At 46.7% G+C, this 19,103-nt stretch overlaps 11 protein-coding genes across 11 annotated transcripts; 6 read left to right on the forward strand and 5 right to left on the reverse strand.

Annotated features, from left to right (window-relative positions):
- Nucleotides 1-167: 167 nt before the first annotated feature.
- Nucleotides 168-1,205, reverse strand: KUCA_T00001322001 (uncharacterized protein; the record flags this gene model as incomplete). The annotated part of the gene is made up of 1 exon (XM_022603489.1): nucleotides 168-1,205. The coding sequence occupies one exon, from the start codon at nucleotides 1,203-1,205 to the stop codon at nucleotides 168-170; it is 1,038 nt and encodes a 345-aa protein (XP_022457365.1).
- Nucleotides 1,206-2,479: 1,274 nt separating this feature from the next.
- KUCA_T00001323001 (uncharacterized protein) lies at nucleotides 2,480-3,727 on the forward strand (the record flags this gene model as incomplete). Its single annotated transcript, XM_022603490.1, has 1 exon — nucleotides 2,480-3,727. The coding sequence occupies one exon, from the start codon at nucleotides 2,480-2,482 to the stop codon at nucleotides 3,725-3,727; it is 1,248 nt and encodes a 415-aa protein (XP_022457366.1).
- Nucleotides 3,728-4,316: 589 nt separating this feature from the next.
- On the forward strand, nucleotides 4,317-5,117 carry KUCA_T00001324001 (uncharacterized protein; the record flags this gene model as incomplete). The annotated part of the gene is made up of 1 exon (XM_022603491.1): nucleotides 4,317-5,117. The coding sequence occupies one exon, from the start codon at nucleotides 4,317-4,319 to the stop codon at nucleotides 5,115-5,117; it is 801 nt and encodes a 266-aa protein (XP_022457367.1).
- Nucleotides 5,118-5,329: 212 nt separating this feature from the next.
- Nucleotides 5,330-7,030, forward strand: KUCA_T00001325001 (uncharacterized protein; the record flags this gene model as incomplete). The annotated part of the gene is made up of 2 exons (XM_022603492.1): nucleotides 5,330-5,497; nucleotides 5,606-7,030. The coding sequence occupies 2 exons, from the start codon at nucleotides 5,330-5,332 to the stop codon at nucleotides 7,028-7,030; spliced, it is 1,593 nt and encodes a 530-aa protein (XP_022457368.1).
- A 117-nt stretch (nucleotides 7,031-7,147) lies between these two features.
- On the reverse strand, nucleotides 7,148-8,979 carry KUCA_T00001326001 (uncharacterized protein; the record flags this gene model as incomplete). Its single annotated transcript, XM_022603493.1, has 2 exons — nucleotides 7,148-8,896; nucleotides 8,959-8,979. The coding sequence occupies 2 exons, from the start codon at nucleotides 8,977-8,979 to the stop codon at nucleotides 7,148-7,150; spliced, it is 1,770 nt and encodes a 589-aa protein (XP_022457369.1).
- Nucleotides 8,980-9,141: 162 nt separating this feature from the next.
- Nucleotides 9,142-11,265, forward strand: KUCA_T00001327001 (uncharacterized protein; the record flags this gene model as incomplete). The annotated part of the gene is made up of 2 exons (XM_022603494.1): nucleotides 9,142-9,349; nucleotides 9,401-11,265. 2 exons carry the CDS (start codon nucleotides 9,142-9,144, stop codon nucleotides 11,263-11,265), a joined length of 2,073 nt encoding a protein of 690 aa, XP_022457370.1.
- A 24-nt stretch (nucleotides 11,266-11,289) lies between these two features.
- Nucleotides 11,290-12,327, reverse strand: KUCA_T00001328001 (uncharacterized protein; the record flags this gene model as incomplete). The annotated part of the gene is made up of 1 exon (XM_022603495.1): nucleotides 11,290-12,327. One exon carries the CDS (start codon nucleotides 12,325-12,327, stop codon nucleotides 11,290-11,292), a length of 1,038 nt encoding a protein of 345 aa, XP_022457371.1.
- Nucleotides 12,328-12,531: 204 nt separating this feature from the next.
- Nucleotides 12,532-13,350, forward strand: KUCA_T00001329001 (uncharacterized protein; the record flags this gene model as incomplete). Its single annotated transcript, XM_022603497.1, has 1 exon — nucleotides 12,532-13,350. One exon carries the CDS (start codon nucleotides 12,532-12,534, stop codon nucleotides 13,348-13,350), a length of 819 nt encoding a protein of 272 aa, XP_022457372.1.
- Nucleotides 13,351-13,470: 120 nt separating this feature from the next.
- On the reverse strand, nucleotides 13,471-14,853 carry KUCA_T00001330001 (uncharacterized protein; the record flags this gene model as incomplete). The annotated part of the gene is made up of 2 exons (XM_022603498.1): nucleotides 13,471-14,720; nucleotides 14,805-14,853. The coding sequence occupies 2 exons, from the start codon at nucleotides 14,851-14,853 to the stop codon at nucleotides 13,471-13,473; spliced, it is 1,299 nt and encodes a 432-aa protein (XP_022457373.1).
- Nucleotides 14,854-15,297: 444 nt separating this feature from the next.
- On the forward strand, nucleotides 15,298-16,785 carry KUCA_T00001331001 (uncharacterized protein; the record flags this gene model as incomplete). Its single annotated transcript, XM_022603499.1, has 1 exon — nucleotides 15,298-16,785. One exon carries the CDS (start codon nucleotides 15,298-15,300, stop codon nucleotides 16,783-16,785), a length of 1,488 nt encoding a protein of 495 aa, XP_022457374.1.
- A 234-nt stretch (nucleotides 16,786-17,019) lies between these two features.
- Nucleotides 17,020-19,005, reverse strand: KUCA_T00001332001 (uncharacterized protein; the record flags this gene model as incomplete). Its single annotated transcript, XM_022603500.1, has 1 exon — nucleotides 17,020-19,005. One exon carries the CDS (start codon nucleotides 19,003-19,005, stop codon nucleotides 17,020-17,022), a length of 1,986 nt encoding a protein of 661 aa, XP_022457375.1.
- Nucleotides 19,006-19,103: the final 98 nt, after the last annotated feature.

Here is a 19,103-nt window from a genome sequence, read left to right on the forward strand (position 1 = left end):
TGAAGGACGTGTCGATCCCTTTGGTGACGTCATAGAGGCAGCAATCTGCGCGCCGCAACGGGCATTTGCAAACGACGGCGTTATTCTACCGGGGTCTTGGTTAGCATTTAATGAATCTTTTTTTAAAAAAATCTTTTAATGATGAATGAAATGCAATGAGATGGTCCTTAGTTGATCTTTTTGGACTTAGCAGCCAGCTTTGGAGCGGGCTTCTTGGCATAACTATTAATCCAGAATGCAGCGAACAGCATCGTGAGGGGAGTGAGGTAGATAACGTTGATCCAGATGGCCAGAGCCTGATCCGAGTTGGCAATGCAGGATCTGAAAACGAGCTCATGAGTGTCGAAGTACTTCAAGAAGAGATGCACCACTGCCAAAGAGCCACCGAAGATGAATTGAAAGATTTGGAGAGAGGTCAAAATCTGTTTGGCAAACTTGGGCACTCTTACATGCAAACACGATAGTGTAAAGTAGAAGTACATCACACTGTGAATGAAGGAGTTGAAACAAACAAAAATCCAGATAGGAGGAGAGGCCAATCTTACTCCTGACCACATTGAAAGCATCGCGCCCGAGTGGTGATAACTCTGCAACAAACTGGCCTCTTTGCCCTTGAGCAAGATGATGATGGTGTCCACTATCTCGTAGAATTTCGAGATGTAGAACCAGAAAGCGTAGAAACCCAATCCCTTAATGTTTTGCTCGGCATTGTTGAACCAGATTCCCTTGTCGATATCACAGACAGCCTCCCAGAAGATCTCGCCACGGTTGAAATGCTTGAAGTTGCCGAGCCCTTCCTTAAAGTTGAGATACACTTTGTACATGGTACTGGTCATTCCAACAAGCGTCCACAACGAATAAGCACAGAGCCCAATATTGTGAGCGAGAACAAACAACTTGAAGCCCCTGGTCTTTGTTATAGCAAAAGGGGCCACTTTCACTCCTAGTGTTTTCTGTCTCTTGACTATTAGATTGTTCAACAGATGAACCGAGCTGAAGTACACCATTGCAAACACCACCGGAACCATGCCTCGGAGGGTGTAGAAATAGAAGGATGTGAGAAATTCGGAGGCGAATGGACATGGTAACGGCGGTTTGAACGTGGGGAACAACCAAACCTGAGGATCTGGAAGAATGTCAAAGTGCACCAGCTTGGAAATCTCGCTGATTCTGGCCGCTAATGCGGATGTGACATCAAAAGACATTGTGCGCAGGAATATAGCGAGATAAAACCCAACTAACTTTCAACAACAGCAATCAAGAACCTTTCTTCAGCAGCCAAAGTAAAAAGACAGACGTGGAGTGCGGAACGTGGACTGAGGTCCTCGGTGAAAAATGTCAAAAGTCAAATGAGGGACCCGCTCTTGGCTTTTGGCCTGTTGGGTACCTAGCTTTTAAAGTGTCAGGGGCCGAGGTTTCCGCGGCAAAACTTAATACTAAAAAGCCGGTGCCTACATCTAGGGACTACAAGTGTTTACAAATATTAGCAACCCGGTTTCTCATCCAAACGCTACAACGCTCCGGCACTCGAACCAGATCAGAACTTTGCGGAACTGACGGAGGGACCGATGGCCCAACGGCCCCCACTTGCTGCGAAAGCCAACAGAAACTGATCACGTGATCACCAAATCCAAGTGCACACACCAATTCTAGACAAATGAGTTTTGCACACAGATTACTTAAGGCATTATGCTTAATGCCTCAAGCGAAAATTTCTTTTTCGGTCTAGGGAACGGGGTCTCCAACGACTTGGGAGAAGCTTTTCCGCAGAAGACAAATACCCGACGTAGAAACAATCACTATTTATCGGGGTAACCTGTACATAATCGATAAGCCTGTAACAGTAAATGATTGGCGCGATTTTTGTGTGTAAAATTCCACACCTCCACTAATTTCCACCGTGAGGCAACTCAAAACGCCCAGCTTTTATTGGTCCCGGTTTTCGGAATGACTTTCCGCGCCGCTCGGCATTGTTCAACCGTCAGTGGCTGGGGAGCATCACTGGGACAAATGAGGGCTTTGCTTAATGCGTACGAGCCTGACGCTCTTGAGCTAATGAACCAATGCAAAAGCTTATGAGTTTCAACCAAACGGAAATCCTAAACAGCAGTCGGGCACTTCGAAATACCGGAGGTCGAATTCGGAGTCGCTATATCATTAATGACCTCCGTCACGCCCACCTTCCAAGACTTATCCGGCCCCCCATCCTTCCCAGTTAGGCAACTTTCGGTACGGACTGCCGAATTACCAAACAAATGTTAGTCGTGTGCAGGCTAACCATTTGGGGAACGGCCTCCCGCAACGGTAATCAATTTCCACCAAAAGCATGAGGCGCCAATCGAAAAGGTCAGCAAGGAGCATTGCCTTATAACTTGGTTGTTGTCCATTCTTGCAGCTCTGGTGGTTTTTTTCGATCGTTTTCTTTATAAAGCTTCTTGTTTTTTGATGACGTGTTAAGTCGGCCGTGTCTTTGCTCAAAATGCCCATAGCCGCCATACCTATACCCAGTCTAAGACAAGACCCTTGGATTGTGGACGCGGACAACGACGAGTTCTACATAGCTCTGTCCACTCCGTCGCCCTCCGTCCCTGTGGCCGAGTCGTTTCCAACCACCACAACGCCTTCATTAGCAAGTGTCCTTAGTCGAAAGAGACGCAGTTGCGTGAAACTGGCTTGTTCGCCCTGTGCCCACTCCAACCCTAATGGGTCTTTCATGTCATGTTCATCCTCGTATATGGAAACGAGCTGTTTTGACGACGACACATCCGTTTCCTCTGACTCGAGTCTTCTGAGTTGCTCTTCGTCGCCTAAGAGAAAAAGCCCGCAATTATGGCTCAATGTTGATGACCACCCACTGTCTAGCGACGATTGGCACCTGGATGAAGAAGCAGAGGCCACGCTTTCCACACAACAACCACTCAGAAAGCGGGACCAGTTTGTCTCCAAGCTGAGCAGCTCGCTGAAATCCATCTCAAATTTCGCTAACGCGTTTACTACTTCCGCAGAGCGCAACCAGCGCATTATATCAACATACCAGGCCATGGCCAACGACAACAGGCTACCCTTGGCCATCCAAAAGCAGGCGGACGAGCCTAAACCAATCATGATGAAGACGTTTCGCACAGAGGAACTACAGCATTCCCACCCTACACAGAAAACGGTTGCACCAGCAACCCCCACCAGCTTCACTCGCTCCAGAGAACCCAGAATCAACTCCAGTTTCTTGCGAGTTTATGCCCTGGATTACTCGTCTAAGGCTATTGGCCTGTTGAATGTGACTGAAGACGAAATCGATCTCTATCAGCAATGTATTGAGCAGAAACAGTGCCTACAGTCCATTCCTGACACTGATAGTTTGAGTTCTGACGATTCGCTTGATTCCTATGAATCGGACGACCAGCATTATCTGCCCTATCACATCTACCAGAAACGTGACGAGCTCAGACTTGCTCTTATGTCACGCGAAAAGCTCTGGTCCAACGTGATACTACCCCCAAGAGACGACCAATTTGCTGATTCATCGCTATTCAAATCCAAATACGCATGCTTAAGTGAGGTGGGTGTTTCCAACTCACGCACTCGCATGAACTCCTCCATTTTACCCTGGATCAATTACTCGCAGTCAAAAATGGGCTCCAATGGATGCTTACGTCCATATGGTACCATTGGCGACACTCAGTTTGTTGTCAAAGGCTGGGTCGACCAAAGATGGGCCGAGTCAGCTTAAACGTCGATTTCACCTGATACCCCTCTGACCTTTGGCTTAATTGCAGATCCTATAACAGATTCCCCGCGCAGGGACTGTTTCGCTATCGCGCGCGCGCGCTTTCCATACACCAGGTGTTGGCTATGGTTTCATACCTTTTTATCGCTTCATGAATACGCATATACCGGGATTACCCGTTTACATTCAAATTCAACCAAGGACTTGCCGTGGACAAGCCTTTAATATGTAGTACATGCCTTGCTTGAAACTTGCTTGAAACTTTCTTCGATCAGATCGTCGTCAGCAGGCCGTGGAAGAATCTATTACTATGCACTGCTCCCCGGGTTCGGGCAAACCCAATGAACAAATTGTGATACCAGCAGCTGTGATACGCCTACACCTGTGTTTGTATTCGCTTACCAACGAATAGTTAGATGTTTCAAGCAACTTTGTCCTGTCCCATAATTTCGTGTACCAACCCAAAATTCCAAGGTCGTGCATTGATCCAGAACACCAAGGTTTCTGAATTTTCCACCATTACGACGGCCAGTTTCTTCAGCGGATCGTAACCCCTCCAGACTAGAAAATACTTTTCCAATCTACTTGCACAATGCTCACAAGGCTGCTACAGATACAAGCGCCTGCCAACAGGCGCTTTTTCCAGACTTCGGCGCCGCAGCTGGCCAAGAAGATGACCCGTGCTGACCTTAAAAAGGAGAACGCTAAGAGAACGCAGAAGAAGCGTACACAGGCCAGAAAGGCCCCTGAGACCTCTCCTTTGTTTTTAGAGGTGCCCGAGGCGTTGCGGTACTTGAGAGCTGCTGAAGTGGGCAGACCAGTTAACGAAGCCACGATTACCACCTCTACCGTGGTGGTTTCCGACAAGGGAGTGACCCCAGTGGCCGGATCCGTGAGACTCCCCAGGCCTCTGAAGCAGACAAACATATGTGCGCTCACAACGATACCAGAACAGGCTGAAAATGCGAAAAAGACCGGTGCGCAGGTTGTTGGTGGCCTGGAGGTGATCAAGGGAATCAAGGATGGCTCCATTGAACTCACCTTTGACAACGTTTTTGCCACGCCTGAGATGGTGCCTCATCTCCGCGAGATTGCCAGAGTGCTTGGACCAAAGGGATTGATGCCAAACGCAAAGAGAGGCACTATCGTTGACGACTTGGAGAAGAAGATCACCGAGGCCTCTGGAACCACGCCGTTCAGACAGAAGTCAGTGCTGGTGGCTCTCGCTGTTGGGAAGTGCCATTTCTCCGACTCTGAAATCCTGAAAAATATCATGGCCACCAGAAAGGCAATCAGGGAGGCTGCCGCCAAGATCGACTCGCCCCAACCAGTGCTGATTGGCCAGACCACTATCACTTCCACGCACGGTCCAGGAATAGTGATAAACTTTTGAGTTGCAAGCACCGCGGTATTACTGTATATAAACTACTGGGAACCATCCTAGAAAGAAGAGCATTGATGCTTTCATAACAACCATAGTAAGTCTCCACTTTAAATGCCTAATGGCTGTTAAACTTTTCAGCAGGTGCACAACGCGCAGATTTCGGAACGTTGCGCTGCTGCACAGCCGTGATTAATAATCACACACCCTGGACACGTCTAAGCATGATCCGAGACTACACCTACCACAACTCGGCCAAATCTCAGCCCCCAGCCTTCTACTGTTTCTTCCTGGAAGTATCGCTGAAGTCTCCAAAAATGGGCTCCAGATCGCTGCCTGAGGATTCTCCTCAGATGATGGCGCTGCGAAGAAAAATCGTGCTTTCTATTCTCGTAAGTTTCTCAACGGTTTCATGTTGTCTTCGGGGACCTAATTTCAGAAGTACTGCACTCAAGATCCCGAGATTTTCGAAATCTAAACGGCTACTAACTTTTACCCAGTTTATTTGCGCTTGCATAGGAACGCCGATATGGAACTGGACAACGAGGCTATACCGCGCTGAGTTACCTTACGACCAGATATACGCGCTACAGGCACATGCTTTGGAAGAAGTGCACATCGAGATCCCCATAGAGGTGAAAAGTTCGTCTGAAATCATAGACGTGACTCAGACGCTGTTGGATTCACGCATAGGCTTGATTTTGGGATCGCAGCCACGTGTGGACTGGAGGATACAGCTGAAGGAGGCCGACTCCGTGCCTAGCAATGCCGGTTATCTGCTGGAATTGATCGATCCTGACGATGACAGCACGTTCCAAGACGTCGACGGCTTCCGTCTGAGACTCCGACTCAACTCCGATAACGATATATCGACTCCGGAACAGATATCTGACTATCTAATAGGGGAGATCTTCCGATCGGAGCTGGATTCGCTGAAGAGCCCTCACGAGGACGATCTCATGACGATCCCATATTCTTCGACCTACCATATTTCGCTGAGTTTGCTACAGGGAGCTGGGGATATCATGGACTGGGACGTGGAAAGATGCAGCCAAGAATTCCAGCAGTATCTTGAGTTTCTGAGACCCATTGCCAGTTTCTCGTTGGACTCCCAGGTCGGGTACTACGCCAGTCTATCAGAGGACACCCTTAAGAACATCTGGGATGAGGAGTCGCAGACTTATCTGCTGACAGAGAAGGAGATGTCAACATTCATCGACCACTCGGAGTGGGGACTGGAAGAAAACACCATATCTGAGAACGTGATCAATTTTGTGGTGTATGTTCCTTCCGAGGCCAACTCACCGATAACGATAAAGGGGTCCAACTCAAACAGCTTCTTGGTACCACAATGGGGAGGACTCAAGATTCACAATGCACCTAAAGGTTTACCGATAATCCTCGAACACGATACGTTGAGCCCAATAATGGAGATTTTTGCCTCTCAGTTGCTATCGCTGTTGGGAAGTCCCAAAACTCCTGGAAGCTTTGCCATACGGATTGACATACTCACGAGGGTAAGAACCATCAAGAATATAGAAAGGGCCCTCAACAATCTCCTGTCATTGGCCAAACTGACCAAACAGCTTCCCACGATCTCGATCCCGGACTTCACTCTTGCGTACGTGGAATCCGCTCTGAGGTCCATCAACTCGGCAATCACCCTAATCAACTCACAGGACTTTGCAGATGCCAACAAGCTCTCGATTGAGGCGGTGGACCAATCTAACCGTGCTTTCTTCGAGAAGGACATGATCCAGCAGATGTATTTTCCAGACGAACACAAGATGGCTGTCTACGTTCCTTTGCTAGGTCCGTTTGCAACAATCATCTTTTTGGGTACTCTGAGGATTTTCAAGGAGTGGAGTTCAATGAGGAAAGAGGCAAGCAAAATGGCTTCAACGACCGAAAAAGCACGAACCTAACTACAGGGACGAGAATTGCATTATGTCATTGGTTTTTTTTTAACTGTTGATAATCATCTTTTTATATCTACATAGGCACGTCATTCAACACATCTCGTGAAATTTGGGTTTCCCAAGTCATTTCTTCTTCTTCGGCTTCACCTTATTCTCCTCCTCTATCCATTGAGGCCTAACACCTTTGGTAGCGAGCAAGTCAATGATCTTCTTCGCATGGGGGCCTTGGACTGATATCTCTGTAATTTTGGGGTTCTGACGGTTCTGACCAATGCTGGTGGAAGCTGAACATTTCACCTTCAGCTCTGAGTTAAATTCCTCGGTTCTCACATAATAGTTTTCGTATCCAAGCACTCTGGTGACCAACTTGCGTCCTATCACCATCTCAGTAATGATCTTAATAGGAGGTATACCACCACGAAATGACGCTGCCTCTCTAATATCCTGATCTGGTTTAACCAGAGCATCGAATTCACTGAATGAGTGGGCCAAAGTCTTCGGAAGAATTTCAGACCGGTCCATGGCTGCTGCAGATTTCAGACCAACTGCCTTGGTCAAGACATCATCCAAGAGGACCGATGAAGGGTTCTGCTTATTCACCAAATCATGAGCCCTCACATACTCGGTAAGAGCAGCTTTTATTTCATCTTTGAAGAAAGGTGAAACAACATTTGAAGGCATGAATTGAGAGAAGTTGCTCTTTGGAGTGGGCTTGAAAAATTTCACGATCTGCAATTTGTCACTGGATTTCTTCGGAGTAGCCACTGGTTGTGCAGAGTTGGTGGCCTTTTTCACTCTATGAGGAACAAAATTCTTGATACGGTCATCTTCAGAACCTACAAGTGATAAAATAACCAAATCATCACCCTTGCCTTTCACCTTGAGCAAATTGGCCTTCTCCATGGCTTTGAGGAACTTGGCAGCTTTCTTCCAGGAAGTCTTTTTGATGTTCACGTGGTTCGAATCCACTGGAGGGAGGTTTTTCAAAACGTGATTGGACATGAAATTGGAGGAGCTTATTGGCGTTTCAATATGACTGGTTGCAATTGACTGCAGCAGAGCTCTGTAGAAGAAGTTGTCAATGTCTTCTAGAGTGAGTTTGGAGACACCTTCTGCGAGAGAAGAGGAAGCGGTTTGCTCAGGATTGTTTTCTGAATTTTCTTGTGAAGTCCCTTCCAGATTTTCTGTAGACTCTAAAACATTTTGAGCCTCCGAAACGGATACAGTGCCGCCAGTTTCGCCAGCTTCATCACCTTCACCAGCCTCATCCTCTGCCCATGGAACTTCCAAACTGGCCTCGCTCAACTGTGGAATAGCAACATCTTTCTTCGCCATCTTGAACAATTCGTCATTTATTATGTGTAGTATTCTGACAGCCTCTCCCTGTTTCCCAATCACCGAGTCAATTCCAACCAAATCCATGCACAAAACCCCCACAGCCATGGCCGTGTGGGGACTCTTGCTAGAAGCAATGGCAACCACCGTTCCAGCAGTAAGCCTGGGTTCGAAAGGAGGAACCGTTCCCGGAAGCATGAGATTCGCACCCATAGAAAGTACCTCTTTGATTAAAACATCATGGGTAAGTACTATAGGCAACAAATATGGACATCTCCACAAGGTGTAGAGGGCTGGGTAGAACACTTCCTCGTTCTTATCGAAGGCAGAGAACCATGTTGGGATATTCCGGTCATCCATGAAAATAGAACCTTCCTCGTTTTTCACAGTCAAGAATCTGGCCTCCTGAGTAGGATTTGGCAAAATCTCCCTCGCTGTCTCCGCAGAGAGCTTCTCTTTTGGAAGATTGTACAGAGTGCAGATAGCATCGAGCACGTCTCTTCTGAAAGATGACTTTATATTGGAGAAACCCTTGATCTTGAAAAAATCAACAGTCAGTAATAAGCAAAAGAGACCATAAACAACTATCGAATACCCACGCTTGGTTTTTTTTTGAACATTTTACCTGCTCTTTCATGAAAAAGAGATAAGAAAAAGATAGAGAGCCTGAAAAATTGAGTGCCCATCTCAAAGTTGGGGAACATGGGCTCAAAACACGCGTCTCTTAATCACGTCAATTCCTCTCATACTCAACACCATAAACCAGTTCAAAACAGCACTTTATGGTGCAATTCCAGGTTATCAGCCACAAGACCTTGCCATGGCCAGTTGAACCGCACGGGGTATTCAGTTGGTGCCCCACCATGGACCTGGTGGCCGTGACTTCTCAGGATGCCTCAACACTGTTTGTGTTCCGTCTGAACGGCCAACGGGTTTGGTCGCTAGCGATAAAGGGAGTCAAAATCCGGGATTTTGTGTGGAGGCCTGATGGTATGTGAATTTTTGGTTGAATTTCGTGTATTGGTTACTAACTACTTGTAGGAAAACTAATGGCATTGTTTGGGGAAGACGGGTCTTGCCGTCTCTATGATTCAGACAAGGGAAAGTTAGTCGCTTTGCTAGATGAGTCCTTATCAGACTCAAGATATCTGGCTTGCTGCTGGTCGAAACGAGAAAAGGAGTTCCGATCGCTGGGTAAGTTTGACCAGCTGGCCGAGATGGATATCGCCAAGTCTCTTCCTGCTCTATCACAATTGCCCAACGCGAGTTTCTCTGAGAGCTTGAAAATTCTTTCCGACGACCTTCTGAAATGCGAGGGTTCTACTAGTGATCTTCTGATTGCTGGCCTGGACAATGGTGAACTCAGTCTGACGCTATACGGTCTCTTCGCCATTGGGAGATCACAATTGAAAAGTTTAAAAACTCTCAGATTCGTCAATGTTGTTTCGTCCGAGGATCTTGAGTCGCATTATGCCATTATGGAAGACACCAAAAATGTTTATATTGCGCGAATCGACACGACATTTGTCTCGAAGTACGGAGCCTTCCTGCCCGTGGTTTCAGTGACCATCTCACAGACATTGAACATCATGAGTTATCTCAAGGGAGCAATGGATGTGATAACACACGATTGCAAGCCTTTCATAGACTTCAACCACAGAACCATGTCATTGCTGGAGGATGAGATAAAGCAGGATGCCGCGTATTCTTCGCTGGATTTTGAGGAACCAGGGTTCAAGCTCTATGACCTCTTGCTGACAGGTATGGTCAGCAAGCCAGTACTGCAATGGCTCACCGAATACGTGGGAGAAAGAGGCATCAAAAAGTGGATCAAGTTGGGTAACCAGGCACTTGAAGGTGCTCGCAAAGTGCTATTCACATACGTGATTCCAGGAGTGGAGAGATTGATACTCCATCTGACCAAACTTTCCGGCTATGCCAAATGGTCCAATGTCATAGAAGATGACTTGGGAATGGAGGCTGCATTATTTGAGTCTGCTATAGAAGCTACCTCCGATCTGCTGAGACTCGTATACAAGCTGATAGCAGACATCAACTCCGAGCAGCGGCTCTTCCAAAACTTCATCGACTGGCTATCATATGCTTTGCAAGACATCACCTCTGACGATCCTATCAAGGACCGCTATTTTGAGGTCAGCGATATATCAGAATACATCACCCTGGGATTGAATGAGTCCATACTCAAAAATCTCGTCAAAACTGAGGAATCGAGAATTCCCAAACTGCACAGCTACTACGACGACGTGGTTGAGAAGACCGACATCATCTTTGAATCTGTCAAAATGAATATGAGAGGAATGATCGAAAGCGGACCACCCATCAGCATATTCCAAAAGTGTCCTGGCATGAGAATACATTCCGATATTCGAATCGTGAAAGAGAACGAAGCGTTTAACGTGATCTGCATGCTGCACGTTCATAATTCCAAAAAGTTGCAACTAATCAAGCTGAAGCACAATTCTCAATCACCAGAAGCTCCCAAATACTATGAAATCGATGTCACCGAGCTTGTACATGAAAATTTGGGGGTGAGCGCTGCCTTCATAGATGACCGGGAGATTCTGCTGCTATCCAGACCAGGCATTATGGAGCCCTCTTCCGCTTCCACATCAAGTTCCACAGAAGTATCTACAGATTATGCCAGACCAGGGCTCTGTTCATTTCGATACACCGACCTTGCCGAGGGTACCACAAAATTGACCCGAGATGCGGTGATAATGCAAAGCTACTTTGATGAAACATCCAACAACAATAAAGAAGGCACCATGGAAGGATTCAGTCCCCTGGCGATGGCTGTGAATGGTCTTAGTGGAAGGCGAGTGGGATGCATGATCCACCAGAATCACAAAGACATGCTTGTGTTCGACCTTGATAGAGATGATTGACGAGACTTTATAACGACTTCAAGCCTAAGCTAGCTCTCCAGCTTTCGAGTATAAACCAAGTAGCTCCTCTGACATGCAATCTTTGGAATTCTCTGAAAAATGGTATTCGCCATTTTCATCAATGAAATATTTGTTTCTCATGAAAACCCTTAGGTTTCTAGACATCTTGTTCAAGATTTTAGAGTTGTCAAGTCTGTCGCTGCCTTTGACACTGACCGCCTGTTCGAATGCATGCTTGCTCTTGAGCCCTTCCAGATACTCAAAGTGTCCCCGAGTCAGAGGTCGAAGTTTCAGAAATCCACACTTGACGCTCTGTGCTCTTCTCGCGAGCGAGTTTGTTTGAACTTTCACTGGACGAGGCAATCCGAATGGTGTTACTCCCATTTCTATCTTCAGCGAGGGGATTGTAGCCCCATGCTCGTATACCAGATTTCTGTACCTGGTTGTACGGTCATGGAATCTTTTTATATTGCGCAATTGCTTTTCCTCATAATCAAAATCTTTCTCGGGAGTCTCCATGGGGTCTTCTCGAATTGGCTCGGGTAGTTCTATCGACTCATTACTCGCAAATCCCAGTATTTTCGAGAAACTGAAACTATCCAGTTTGCGGCCTTTCAATTGTTGCCTATCCAAATATTCGTAGTAGTTCTTTTTCACATCTTCTTGTGAGGACGGTAGCCTCGCTATCACATGCCTTATGTCAAATAATTTTCTGTATTTTTCAACATCTTTTTTGTCTCGTATGAAGTCCAGCACGAAACCGGGTAAAGTCTTCTTCTTCGGCACATTATCGAGGTAAACTAGCGATAGAAGCTTATAAGTGGAAGTGTGATCAGCAACACTTATTATTTTGTGCATTTCCTTTGACAACGATTTCCCCTGCTTCATTAGATCGTACTGCCGTTTCAACCTGCGGCGTTCTGGGAGACCACGACGGGCCTGGGTATTGACATGATGGGCCACCAGTGACTTTGTCAGACCGTCGAGGGGCAAACGCGGTATCGATCGCTTGATATCTCGATATAAATTCAGTTTCTCTATTCGCGGTATTGGGCTTGTCATGTTAGCGCTGTAGTATCAATAAGGTCTAATGTGAAGTTGTCTAATTCCCCATTATAAATATTTCGAAATATACAGTGCACTAACAAAATTAACGCCGCTCAAAAATTGGGTAGTTCCAAACTCATTAAGTTTGACTGAAAGGTAAACAATCTCCAGTCTCTCCATGTCTTTTATTAAACTCCATACAGCTAACTATACATCATCATGGCCACACGAATATCGAATGCTGATAAAGAGAATGCGAGCATCGGAGTACGTGGGAAAGGTTTAGGAGTCGATGTGAGGCAAAAACAGCATAATTTGGTTGAATCGCATCCCAGCAAGACATTTCATTTACACAAGACGCCCCTTAAGGCCCAGAAGCCAAACGGCCAGAAAAAGTCGATTCTGGATGGCAACTTTAAGGGTTTAAAGTCTCAGCATGGACTGTTTGATGATTCGCTGGAATTTGGTGGGGCGTCGCTGCTGTTCACAAGCGCTAAGAAACCTGCTGCTTCAGCAGATCTGTTCGGTTTGCACAGGGGAAGAAAGATTACCGTGCAAAAAGACTCGCCTTTGTTCTCCAGCAGGAGAAAAGAATTAGTTATGTCATCACCCGAGCTCGAAACAGTCCCAAAGGTGAATTTGATATCCAAATTGGCTGAGGTTGAGCAGGACGAAAGCGACGATTCGCTAGAACTTGATCTGCCATCTTCAAAACGGCTCGAGGAGATGGAGGAGATCCCGGATGGTTACGAACCTTTTGACAAGGATTTGTTGTTCAAACTATATGCCCCAGGCCAGCAGGTTAGGTTCGTGGAGGATATGATTTCAGAAGACGACGAAACCGAAAAACTGGAAGCGGCTCTCAAAGTTGAGTTTGATGACTTGAAATTCGACCTCAGCTTCTCTGAGGAGGAAGAAGTTGCTCCTGGAGTTCATCAGGTTACACCAGGTTTGAGGTCGAGGCCGCGGAGGTTCATGGCTAGTACATCTTCTTCGAGACATAAGATAGTGGGTAAGAGCCAGAGGACGAGGAGGTGAAAAAAGGGCACGTCGTGTTTGGAGTTTTATGTTAACGATCGTCTTTCGCAACTTGTATAATCATTGGTATTGCATTCATTTGACATTCATCTATGTACTTGAGGACCAGGGTCCTTATGATCAATTCCACCCGAACCAGGACCACCAACTGTTATTGTTCTCCTTCTTCGATTGATCCACAACAGAATAGAACACCGGGGAGACACCATCATTCTCATCATCTTTTGTGGGCTGGTTCGAATTCACATCCAAAATCGTCTTGATCTTATCCAAGTCACTCTTTTCTAGGAACCAGTGGTCAGGAGGGAAGTCGATGACCACCTCCAAGTACAGATTCCCCAGTTTGTTTTCATTTCCAACGTACGGCATGCCATCGTTGGGGATCTTCAGAAGATCTCCAGGTCTCAACACCTTCCCGGGTTTGGAATCGATCTTTATGGGTCTGCCATCCAAATGATGTAGCACGACACGCGAGCTGAACCCACACAGCGAGTCCACTAGTGCAATGTGAATGGTTGCATAAAGTTCATTTTCATTTTCACCTCTGCGGAACACCTCATGATCTTCAACTTTGTACTTCAACACAACGTCTCCTGGTTTCTTTCCAACGCACTGGTCAGATTCTCCCTTCAAAATGATCTTTCCATCTAGTGAGGTAGCACCTTTGGGGATGACAAACTCCAGGATCTTTGTCTCTGGAATGGTCGTCTTTCCTTTGCACTTTTTGCACAGCTGTGACTTCTTGAAGGTCACCCCGGTACCTTCACACTTAGTACACGTGATGTACTCATTGGCAGCCATACCTGGCCCGATCCATCTTATCCTTCTGATATGGCCCTCCCCATCACAGGTTTCACATCTCTTTGGCTTTGCACCAGCCTTGGCACCAGACCCAGAGCATTGTGTGCAAATGATCTCTCTTGTGGAGGTGAATTTGGAGATTTTACCCTTGTATATGTCTTCCAGTGTTATAGTGATCTCCAGCTCTGCATCCGGGGTAAACTCGGATTCCTTTGGCTTTCGGGCCTGTGGCTCACCCCCACCAAACATGTTGAAAAAGTTGGCAAAGTCATCCTCATCGAAGTCTCTATCATCATATTCGAACCCAAAACCTCCCGCCCCGGCGCCTGGAACGCCACCTGCTCCAAATGCAGCGTCACCTCTCAGGTCGTACTCGTCCCTCTTGACCTCGTCACTCAGTATTTCATAAGCAGAAGATATCTCCTTGAACCTGAGCTCAGCCTCGTCACGCTCATGTTCTGGCACCTTATCGGGATGGTGTAGAAGGGCGAGCTTCCTGTATGCCTTTCTGATCTCTATCGAGGTCGCATTCCTGTCCACTCCTAGAACCTCATATAAATCAGCGCCCACTGAAAAGAAAGTTTGGGGTTAGCACGAGAAAACTTCAACGATCGCAAAATTACAAACTCACTATTGAAATGCTGTCTATGTACAAGCAATGTGTTTGTCTGATATTGTATGAAGTAGAGTTGTAGTGGGCATATTATGGCAAAAACCGTTCAGACAGATCCCTTCAAGTATGGGACACCTCCCAAATCTACCGGGGTCCAGGAAAAGAGCTGCTGCCTCCGCAAAAATACGCGCGCACCCACAGTATTAAAGAGATTGAAGAGATAACCAGAAGATAGCTATCTTACGGCGTAAAAAAGCGCAGGACCTTTATCATGGAAAATAGTGCTGTGTATGTGTAATTGACCATAAAATATATTCTTCGCGCGAAACAAACCAATCAAATCGCTCATTTGTTTCGCTTAAAATTTACCCCCCACTGAATGTGGACTCTGCCTGAATTTCACAGGTCCCCATCGACTTTTGAACGTTGAGTCAGCAGCTCTGATAGACAGACCGGAATTCTTCTCCCAACAAGAGCCGTTTTCCCTTTTTCTGTGTTTTTTTGCTTGGTTTGTACATTATTATCACCGGCTAATGTCGTACACATCACTGAAATCATTGGCTTCCAAATATACCTTCCAACCGGCCACTAAGCTGCTGGCCAAGGACCTCAACCCGCACGCTATCAATGCCAAGTACGCGGTCCGAGGCCCTATCCCCACCAAGGCCGAGGAATTGAGGGCAAAACTCGCAGGCGAATCCCATTCTTTGCCTTTTAACAAAATCATCAACGCGAACATTGGAAATCCCCAACAATTGGACCAAAAGCCACTCACCTTCTACAGACAGGTGTTGGCCATACTGCAATACCCGGAGTTGATCTATAATCCTGCCTTGGTGCAGACCATTCCAAAGGACTTGATCGAGCGTGCGAAACTATTGCTCGGCAAGATTGGCTCAGTGGGAGCTTATTCGCATTCCCAAGGTATTCCCTATGTCAGAGAACAAGTTGCCAAGTTCATCCAAAAGAGAGACGGGTACGAGTCGGATGCAAACGAAATTTTCCTTACTTCTGGTGCCTCCACCGCTGTTTCTTATCTGGTCTCCATTTTAGGATTGGGGCAACAGACCGGGTTCTTGATCCCAATCCCGCAATACCCCTTGTACACCGCGACTCTCACTCTCAACAATTCCAAGGCTCTGCCATACTACTTAAAGGAGGAGGAAGATTGGTCCATCGACTCGTCCAGTTTGCGTACGATTATTGAAAATGCCATTGCAGAAGGAACTATACCTAGATGTCTCGTTATAATCAACCCGGGAAACCCAACAGGTGCGATATTGAAGCCGGATGCGATCGCCAACTTGCTTGCTCTTGCTGCGGAGTACGGACTGGTGGTTATCGCTGACGAGGTTTACCAGGAGAATGTATTCAAAGGCGAATTTGTATCAGTCAAGAAGATCCTTAGGGAATTGCAAGAAGGTGATGACCAAGGCAGATTTTCAAATGTGCAACTTGCCTCGCTGCATTCCACCTCCAAGGGTATCTCTGGTGAATGTGGTCAAAGAGGTGGTTATATGGAGCTTGTTGGTTTCCATGATGAGGTCATTCAGCAGCTGTTGAAACTGGCCTCCATTTCGTTGTGTCCTGTTGTCACCGGTCAGGCCCTTGTCGAACTCATGATCAACCCTCCCAAGAAGGGCCAAGAGTCCTACGAACAGTTCAAGTACGAATCGCAGGCGATTTTTGACTCGTTGGAACAAAGAGCTGCGTCACTGTATGCTGCCTTTAATGAAATGACAGGCGTTTCTTGTCAGGAGCCCGAAGGTGCCATGTACTGTTTCCCCAACTTGACCATTCCTCAAAAGGCCGTTGACCAGGCCGAGAAGTCGGGATTGGAGCCTGATGAGTTTTACTGCAGTGAATTGTTGGATAACACTGGTATTTGTGCCGTACCAGGATCTGGCTTTGGTCAGGTTCCAGGCTCGTGGCATGTCAGGACCACTTTTTTGGCCCCTGGCACTGAATGGATTGACCAATGGAAGGAATTCCACGAGATGTTCATGAAGAAGTACGCCTAAAGACCGAGAAAAATCTCACCATCACACAATAGACCTGCTCAGACTAAAATTTAACAATATTCCAATCTTTTAAATTACCGAGAAAACCAATACGAACAAACATACTCATACTTGGAGTACCAACAGTATTGCTTGCTTTCATCAGAATTCAGTAATAACTACACATCAGTGTTACAAATCAGTCATTCTGTACTTTTGGTCAGTGACTCATATCACTCCTAGTGTCTATAGGTATCATTTAGCAGGCTTCGCCTCAAGTTCCGTTATCTCTTCACCATAGGTGACATCCGATATCGAAATCGCCCATAGACACAACCATGTGGTGAACCAGCCGTAGCAAATTGCCAGCCAAGTCCAGCTCTGGAAGTGTTTATAAGCAGAAATTAGTCCGACGAAGATTTCGGTGGGCCCATCCAGAAGGTATTGCCATTCGGCATAATCCAGACTGGAGGGAAAGTGCAATGCGCTCACAATCTCTCGCGCGGTTCCAAGATGAAAATTTTGGGCTATGTTGCGTACCATGTCGAGATCGAATCCGACAGATGACAAAACACCCGCAGCAAGGATGGTGGACCAAGGACACGATATCAGCAGTAGGGCTGAGTTGATCAACTTTGCTCTGCTCTGTGAGCTTTGAGGGCCATAGCTAATGAATGCCAACGGCAAAGCACACACCCCAATGGTGAAACTGAGTGCAAAATGAACCACCAGAAGCCCGATCAACACTACAGTCAAGAAAAATAGAGCCAACGCATTCAAGGTCCTGACCACCTGTGCTTTGAACTTTTTGTGATCATCAGTCTCCTTCGACAGACTCAAACTGGGTGCCAATGAAGCGTAGAATGAAAAGAACACCCCCGAGAAGATGACAGTGAAAGTCAGCTTTCTGTAACCATCAACATTATCGTTATCGTATGGGTATCTCTCAGCCACGTACATCATGCTCACGCCGAAGATTGTCGAAATCGTGAAGATCAGGAAGAATATGGCAAACCCAACACACAGCGGTATTGGGTCAATATTTGGAGACCTCAGTCTCAGTGTCTGTGAGAGATCGTTGTTTCTGTTGTTGTTGGTTAAAATCGCAGAAAGCGACGCCAGAGCATAACCAACCGAGATCAACACAGCAGACGGCAGATAGGTACCTATCGAAACAAAATTTCTAGGAGCAAGCATCAGGTAAAAAAAGAAGGATTGGTGGAACTTCTCCAGGAGATTGTTGACGGATCTGAAGATCGCTTCGACCACTCTACCAAAGGTGGTGATGTCGTGTGAGTCTGCACCTTTCTTGGCTCTCAGAGAGATTGCCTGAATATTCCAGCCACTGAAGGCCTCACATCCGTTCCCTCCACCTTTAAGCAAACCCGTCATGGACAGCTCAAAAATGCTTTTCAACAGGACAGTAAGTCGAGATCCATAGTCCCTTGCCCATAGCTGGCCCTTTGGGGTCTGTTGCAAAGAGACTTTGAAACCTTCGTGCTCACTTATGAACACAGCACAATTCACCAAGTCCAGGTTTGGCAATTGGCCATTCACACCGGCGTAGTTCAACTCAATGTAATCGAGATGGTCCGCGTCGGAAGGGTATTCCAGCACAACAGCAGATTCTATGCTTCCAGCCGTCTTGTCCAGAGAAGTATGGTAAGCCTCTACCCATGACCTCAACGACAATTGGCCGTTTTTAGGGAAAACGACAATGATGTTTTTGGACCAAATGGACATGCGGTAAAAGTACCGAGCCAAGGCTATGGTCAGAGCCACACCACCGGCGTTCTGTTCACCATCAAACGTAAACCACGGAGCAACCAGCACCATGGCCTCAGTATCATCACCTCTAGGAGCATGGAAAATTCCATACACAACAGATTCGTTGCTATTTATTTCGTGAGTGGCCACCTTGTAGCCTATGTTGTCTAACCACGTAGTCATCAATTCGTTTTTTCCAGTCATATCCTGCTCCTCAAAGGCGCGTACAACCTCCTCCCTGTAGCCCCTCACTATGTTCCATTCGCTTTCTCTGAAAAAAGAGTATGCCTGAGACGGCATCAACGCGTTTTCGGATATATATGTGATTCTGTATTGGCCATGGAGGGGCAACACGAACAACCATGAGACACCCAGAATCGCCAGCAACATGGTGAAACGTGGCAGCTGCCTCACCAGTTTGGGGATCAAACCATGCTGATCTATAGCTCTTGAAACACGTTCCAACAACGGCATTGGTATGGTTGTGGGTGAACGCAATCAATGGTGCGAAAACTGGAAGTTTGTCTACCACGCGAGATCAATTAGCCCAACACGATGAGATGAGCTTTGGG

This window comes from Kuraishia capsulata, genomic scaffold (assembly GCF_000576695.1).
Source record: "Kuraishia capsulata CBS 1993 genomic scaffold, Kuraishia_capsulata_scaffold_2, whole genome shotgun sequence".
NCBI lineage: Eukaryota > Fungi > Ascomycota > Pichiomycetes > Pichiales > Pichiaceae > Kuraishia > Kuraishia capsulata.